The sequence below is a fragment of the Otolemur garnettii genome, unplaced genomic scaffold (assembly GCF_000181295.1).
Source record: "Otolemur garnettii isolate 467f Iridium unplaced genomic scaffold, OtoGar3 scaffold00024, whole genome shotgun sequence".
Classification (NCBI taxonomy): Eukaryota; Metazoa; Chordata; class Mammalia; order Primates; family Galagidae; genus Otolemur; species Otolemur garnettii.
Genome location: NW_003852419.1, coordinates 13,026,271 through 13,034,014, shown reverse-complemented (window position 1 = coordinate 13,034,014; position 7,744 = coordinate 13,026,271). Strand labels below are relative to the sequence as shown.

At 38.2% G+C, this 7,744-nt stretch overlaps 2 protein-coding genes across 8 annotated transcripts in view; one reads left to right on the top strand and one right to left on the bottom strand.

Annotated features, from left to right (window-relative positions):
* The window catches only part of MTIF2 (mitochondrial translational initiation factor 2), a 31,145-nt gene extending 24,470 nt beyond the window's left edge, over positions 1-6,675 (top strand). For all 7 annotated transcript variants that reach the window (XM_023512112.1, XM_023512115.1, XM_003787927.2 and 4 more), the window contains 3 exons: positions 2,422-2,586; positions 5,235-5,375; positions 6,484-6,675. In XM_023512112.1, coding sequence (XP_023367880.1) covers positions 2,422-2,586; positions 5,235-5,375; positions 6,484-6,656 — 479 coding nt within the window. In that variant the 3' untranslated portion in view covers positions 6,657-6,675. The remainder of the gene's footprint in view (positions 1-2,421; positions 2,587-5,234; positions 5,376-6,483) is intronic.
* Positions 6,676-7,559: 884 nt separating this feature from the next.
* The window catches only part of RPS27A (ribosomal protein S27a), a 3,518-nt gene continuing 3,333 nt past the window's right edge, over positions 7,560-7,744 (bottom strand). Inside the window, exon 6 of the mRNA XM_003787926.3 lies at positions 7,560-7,742. Coding sequence (XP_003787974.1) covers positions 7,593-7,742 — 150 coding nt within the window. The 3' untranslated portion in view covers positions 7,560-7,592. The remainder of the gene's footprint in view (positions 7,743-7,744) is intronic.

Here is a 7,744-nt window from a genome sequence, read left to right as displayed (position 1 = left end):
AAAAAAAAAAAGAAAGTATTGGATGATTTTTTGACAAGATTTTCGAGGTGATTGTGTTTCTCTTCCAATTAAACTGTTTGGGTAATTGTTTTTAAGGCAAGAGTTTTTTGCTTTTGCTTTTTTTTGGCCTTAAGTATTTGCAGTTAAATAGATAATGTGTTCTTGGTAAAATGGTTGGTTCCATCTTTTACTTCTTAAAATAACTCTTGAACTTTACCTCTTAAGACCCTATATCCCTCCGTACCCCTTCAAGTTGTTATTTTTGTATATCTTTTCACCATCTGGCTTCCTAAGTATAAACCGTAAAAATTGTAGGCAGTAAGATTATAATTTAATGATAGAATTGTTATGAAAACAGAGTAATAATATTTCAGACCTTATCAGTCTTTGTTTTCTCTTTTTTAGAGATAGGGTCTTTGTCATCCAGGCTGTAGTGCAGTGGCATAGTTTATGGTAACCGTGGGCCTCCTGCCTTAGCCCCCAAGTAGCTAAGACTACAGGCATGACCCACCATGATCAGCTAATTTTTCTCATTTTTTCAGTAAAGACAGGGTCTCACTATGTTGCCTGGGTTGATGGTCTCAAACTCCTAGCCTCAAGTGATCCCTACCTCATTGGCCTCCCAAGTACTGAGAGCCACCATGGTTGGCCAATTTTTTATTCCTCTGGTAGGAAAGTCAAAAGTTTTATTTAGCATACTACCTTGTACTTATGGGCACTTAAAATAAGGTTTCTTAAATGAATGGATTTTAACTCAAAGAAATTTTCCTGTCTATGGTATTGGGTTATACCACCTTGAACACACCCAGTCTCGTTTAATCTCAGAAGCTAAATAGGGTCAGGCTTCCTTAGTACCTGGTTGGGAGACTGCCTGGGAATACTGGGTGCTATGGGCTTAAAAAAAGAAAAAAAGGGGGAAAAAAGAAATTTTTCCTGTTAAACAAGCCACAATTCAATTTATATAATTCTCTTTAATATGAAAATACACTAAACTTAAGACATGAAACCATAAAAATACTAGAAGAAAGTGTAGGGAAAAACACTTGAAGAAATCGGCCTGGGCGAACATTTTATGAGGACACCCCGGGCAATTGAAGCAACATCAAAAATACACTATTGGGACCTGATCAAACTACAGAGCTTCTGCACAGCCAAGAACACAGTAAGTAAGGCAAGCAGACAGCCATCAGAATGGGAGAAGATTTTCGCAGGTTGTGTCTCCGACAAAGGTTTAATAACCAGAATCCATAGAGAAGTTAAACGTATTAGCAAGAAGAAAACGAGTGATCCCATCTCAGGGTGGGCAAGGGACTTGAAGAGAAATTTCTCTGAAGAAGATCGGCACACAGCCTATAGATATATGAAAAAATGCTCACCATCCTTAATCATCAGAGAAATGCAAATAAAAACTACTCTGAGATATCATCTAACTCCAGTGAGATTAGCCCATATCACTAAATCCCCAAACCAGAAATGCTGGCGTGGATGTGGAGAAAAAGGAACACTCCTACACTGCTGGTGGGAATGTAAACTAATATGCTCCTTTTGGAAAGACATCTGGAGAACACTTAGAGAACTAAAAATAGACCTGCCATTTGACCCTGCAGTTCCTTTATTAGGTATATTCCCAGACGACCAAAAATCTCATTACAACAAAGATATTTGTATCAGAATGTTTATTACAGCCCAATTCATAATTGCCAGATCATGGAAGAAGCCCAAGTGCCCATTGATCCACGAATGGATCAACAAACTGTGGTATATGTACACCATGGAATACTATGCAGCCATAAAGAAAGATGGAGACTTTACGTCCTTCATGTTCACATGGATGGAGCTGGAAAATGTTCTTCTTAGCAAAGTATCACAGGAATGGAAGAAAAAGTATCCAATGTACACACCCCTATTATGAAATTAATTTAAACCTTTTATATGAAAGCTATAACTTAATAACAACCTAAGACTATGTGGGGGGGAAGGAGATGGGGGGGAATGGGTGGAGGGAGGGGGATTGGAGGGTTCACTTCTATGGATTATCTTACAAGGGTACAAGTGAATCTTTCTGTCAGTAGAATATGAACGTTTTAACACAATAACCAAGAAAATGACATGAAGGCTATGTTAACCAGTTTGATGGAAGTGTTTCGGATTGTGTGTGAAAACACCACACTGTACCCCAGAAGTGCATTAATGTACACAGTTACCATTCAATAAAAATAAATAATATGCCAACAAAAAAAAAATGAAAATACACTAGTTTTGGTGAGAAAAAAATTATAGAGTTTCTCATCTCCCCTAATTACAATTTCTATTTAATTTACAAAGAAGGAAATAAAACAATTTAGATTCAAGAATCTGCTTGAGAGACAAATGATTGTCATACAATCTCTATGACTCTATTATTTTATTTCTGCTTGCCAGGTGTTATATATGGCTTTAATGTGAATGCAGGCAATGTTATCCAGAAGTCCGCTGCAAAAAAAGGAGTAAAAATTAAACTTCACAAAATCATTTACCATCTTATTGAAGATTTGCAGGAGGAATTGGGCAGCAGATTGCCCTGCATTGTGGAAGAGCACCCAGTAGGTGAGTGTTCAGGGAATGTCTTCAAACCTTCACATCTTAGATTCCCTACATAGCACTTGATAGCAAAGTTTAGCGCAGATATGTATTTCACTGTTAAAATACATAGTCTGTGCTCTACAAAAAAATGACTACCGTAAGATGAGCATTCACTATAACATTATATGTATTATAAACACCTGCCCTGTGAACACAAAATCAATACGATAAGCACTTGTCCTCAAGCTTAGACGTGAACAAATAATTGAATACAAATTAGGATGGGAGGCATAAAGAACAGTATCATAGAAGGAGTCACTGATTTTGTCTTGAGCTGGTAGAGAGAGAAATCAACCATGAGAAGAGAATTTATTCTACATTTCAATGTTAAATACGAGGACTGACAGTTAGTTTGCAAACACATCCTAGAAAAAGCGGTACATACCTCACTGCTGAATATCACTATGGCCACCTTCAAAGTACTCTTATGAAGCTGTGCACCAACACCATTGCCTAATCCACCTTTCAAAACTATTTTGAAACACTTTCTGGAATGGCCATCAGAGCAGTTGTATTACCTTTGATGTCTGAAATCTCATCAAGATGCTTTCCTTTCAATATTTATCTTTGGGTAAAAAAATATGTGATTGGGGGCCAGATCAGGTGAGTAGGGAGGGTGTTCCAGTACAGTTATTTGTTCACTGGCTAAAAACTTCCTCACAGGCAGTGCTGCATGAGCTGTGCATTGTCACGATGCAAGAGCCATAAGTTGTTGGTGAAATGTTTAAGTTATTTTTTGGCTTTTCATGCAGCCTTTTCAGCACTTTTGAATAGTAAACTTAGTTAACTGTCCAGCTGGTACAAATCTATAATGAACAGTCCCTCTGAATCAAAGAACATTAGCAACATGGTTTTGACTCTTACTTTGGACTGACAGAACTTCTTCGGTCATGAAGAATAGGCTGACTTCTATCGTGCATTTCGATCCTGTATCAGGGTTGTATTGGTACACACATTTTCTCATCAGTGATAACATAGCTCAAAACATCATCTTGCTCCAAAATGTCTTGATCTTGATTCTCCTTTGCTTTTATTCATTGGTGAGCTCCTTCAGGACCATTTTTTGCACATGCCTTTCTCAGGCCAAGATTTTCGGTTCAGATTTTCCTGTTTCTCTATTGATGTTTACTTGCTCGGCTGTGCTTCTCACAGTCAGCTGACAATTTTGATGCAATTTTGACCTAATTTTTGCAACATTTTTGTCAGTTCTGTCCATTACTGATCACTCTTCATCAGTGACACTTTCTCTCCTCTCAGAAAAATGTTTAATCCATTTGTGTGCTGCCATTTTCTTCATGGCACTATCTCCATAAACTTGGACTTAACATGTCCCTGATTTCACTTCCACTGTTGCCAAGTTTAAAAAGAAATTTAATGTTCATTGCTCTGATTCAAGCTCTCACATTCTCTAACTAAACACTCCAAAACACATAACAATAATGAATACCACCAAGCAAGACATTGCCACACGTTGACTTGAACAGCTGTGAGACAGTGATATACCAAGGTTAAGAAATGAGACTCTGTCTTAAAAAAAAAAGAAAAAAGAACTTTCATCAACTTGTATAGTGCTGCTAACATAAGCGCACTGGCAAGATTGTGAATTTAATTGTCACCCCTCGTATTTTAAAATACTCTTTCTATCCAAGGTGCCCAGAGGAATCACAAAAGAAAAACAAGTTACTTCTATAATAGCACATCCCTTGGCCATATTAAAGGCAAGAATTTATTCAAAATTGATGGAATTGTTTTATCTATCCTTTTTTCCTCCCGACATGCATATTTTTTTAGTTTTTTTTTGAGAGACAAGGTCTCAACTCTGTTCAGGCTGGAATGCAGTGGCATTATCATAGCTTACTGCAATCTCATGAGCTCAAGTGATCCTCCCCTTAGGCTGCTGAGTACTTGGGACTACAGGAATGAACCACCATGCTTGGCAAATTTTTTTATTTCTTTTGAGAGACAAGTCTCACTGTGTTGCCTGGACTGATCTCAAGGGATCCTCCTGCTTCACATTCCTTAGTAGCTGGGATTACAGGCATGCACCAGTGCACCTAGCTAACTTTTAATTTTGATAAGAGTTTTAAATTGTGATTTGGGTATTGTTTCCTCATGGTAAGATTAATTTTCCATTTTTGGTCCACATAGATTTATTTTGGCCTTTTCTTACCTCAGTATAATTATGCAGATTTGTACCCGTATGCTATTGTGCTAAGAGCAATTTGAAAACTATGTCATATAAGGACTTCTAGGGAAACACACCAAATAACACTGTAAGTCAAGTAATGATAGAATCCGCTCTACAAAATATATTGAGGAAAGCTGAAAGCTAGGTTTTCATGAAGCAAACAGGAATAGTTAAGGATTTTCATACTTTTTTTATTCCTAATGTCCATCAAGAAAATTAAGTTGGTGGTGTCAATCAAGATTTCTTTCTATGCATGAGTTCAGTTTCCTCATGCCTGTTAATTCTTACACTACAGAATGTCAGAAATTATTTCTCAGAATGTTTGGTTTTCTGCACATTAATTTCTCAGAATGTTTGGTTTTCTGCACATTAATTTCTCAGAATGTTTGGTTTTCTGCACATTAATTCAGTTTTTTTCTTAAAGGTGAGGCTTCTATACTAGCTACTTTCTCTGTAACAGAAGGGAAGAAGAAAGTTCCTGTGGCTGGCTGCAGAGTACAAAAGGGACAGTTTGAAAAACAAAAAAAATTTAAATTAATCCGTAATGGACATGTTATTTGGAAGGGTAAGCAACATCAAAATCTTTGTATAATAGCTTATGATCTAGCCATCAAAACCTGTTTATCTTCTACTCCCACGATCCCAGGGCAGGCCACTTCTGTGATTGTTAACTCATAACCAGTCTGTAGTTGACGGGCTTCCTCCCTGATGGTTCTGATGACTTTTCCAGGGCTGGCAGTTCCAGAGCTGATTTCCTAAGCTTTTAAAAATTGGCCCCAAACAGCCTTTCTAGGCATAACTTGAACACTTACATTGTATGACTTCCTCATGCCCATCCTTTTTTTTTTTTTTTTGAGACAGAGCCTCAAGCTGTCCTCCTGGGTAGAGTGCCGTGGCATTTCAGCTCACAGCAACCTCCAACTCCTGGGCTCAAGCGAGTCTTCTGCCTCTGCCTCCCAAGTAGCTGGGACCACAGGCGCCCGCCACAACGCCCGGCCATTTCTTGGTTGCAGCCATCATTGTTGTTTGGCGGGTCCGGGCTGGGGATTCGAACCCGCCACCTTAGGTGTACATGGCTGGCGCCTTAGCCGGTTGAGCTATAGGCGCCGAGCCCATGCCCATCCTTTTTTAACTGGACCTGATGTTTATATTGTTTTTCTCATTTAAGTACTGAGTACAAGAACCATCCACTGCAAGAAGTTGATTACTTTTTTCTTTGAAGTCTCAAGCTGTCACCCTCAGTAGAGTACCATGGCATCACAGCTCACAGCAACCTCAACCTCTTGGGCTTAAGCGATTCTCTTGCCTCAGCCTCCCAAGTAACTGGGACTATAGGTGTCTGCCACAACACCTGGGTATTTTTTGGTTGTAGTCATCGTTGTTTGGCAGGTCCAGGCCTGGATTTGAATTCACCAGCTCCAATGTATTTCGCTGGCACCCTAGCCGTTGAGCTAGTCTTAATCTACTTTTGAAATGTGAGATTTAGGATCTTTGGCTACAATTCTAATGTTGTTTACACAAACTTCACACTTTTGGAGGATTAGCCTGATATTTAGTCCCATCATTAACGTGACTCTAAAATTAAGAACTTAGTGTAAATTTCCACAGTAAACTTTTAGTAGGATGTTAACTATTGTTTATTGGCTGTACTAACTTGATTTTTATTTTTAAAGGTTCATTAACCTCCCTGAAACACCACAAAGATGATGTTTCAGTCATTAAAACTGGAATGGATTGTGGTCTCAGTTTAGATGAAGAAAAAATAGACTTTAAAGTGGGAGATGAAATTGTTTGTTATGAAGAAAAGCAAGTTCCTGCCAAAACTTCTTGGGATCCAGGATTTTAAGATACATTAAAAACATAAAGACATTGTTTTTGCTTTATGGAAGGCAAATTTGCCAGCACTGGTTCAAACGGCACTAAGTTGTCCTACCAAGTGTTCATGTGTATTGGAACTGTCAAAAGGGCTATAGAAACAGGAATCATTATTTAAGGATGCCTCCAACTAGAAATCTAGACGTATGAAGACTAACAATATGGTATGTAAAAGGGAATTATTAACTTTTAGGATATCACCAAATGTAACAATCAGAGTTTAATAAATTTTCAAGTGCTATGCTTTAGAGTGTTACCTAGTGAATCAATCCTCACTGAATTGCTACTCTATGGGAAGATACGGTACTAATCAAATACTGCTTGAAACGGTCTTACTTTTCAGTGTTAACAGTGCCAAGTAATCCTTCCTTTTCAGGCACTCATTCTGAGTAGGACATTAAAGTTAAAATTCCCAAGAGTTCATGCTCAGTTATTATTCCCTTCTACTGCAGAATGCAGTTACTGAAATGACCCAGGGACTGCATTTTGAACTGGCAAGTCAAACAACCCTTTAAACTGCCCATGTATGAAACAGAAGTATGCTACAACTTTTTAAAAACTAAGCTCTTAAAAGCTTACTAACAACACAAATTACTGGTTCTCAATTAGATAGGGGGATGAGGAGAGGCCAGGTATGCTGCTCATCTTCCCACGGTACCCCCCACCAATAATTTTCTGGCCCAAAATGTCTATAGTACTGAAGTCAAGAAACTGACAGAAATAAAGTCCTATCCTTTGCTGATAACAGAACCACAGCATTACATAACCCTAAGAACCAATATTCACACGATGGCAGTAGCATTGTGGAGGTGCTATCAAAGAAATAGTGTGACCATCAATTTGGTACTCAAAAATCAAAAATCCAACAACTGAAGTTAGTTCATGTCTTTTATTAATTCATATATAATTACTTGTCTTCTGGTTTGTTGAAGCAGTAAGTAAGACAACATTTGCCACAGTAATGTCTATCAAAGTGGCTGGCCATAAAAACTCCAGCACCACACTCATCTGAAGGACACTCTCGACGAAGGCGACTTATTTTGCCATTCTCATCGACCT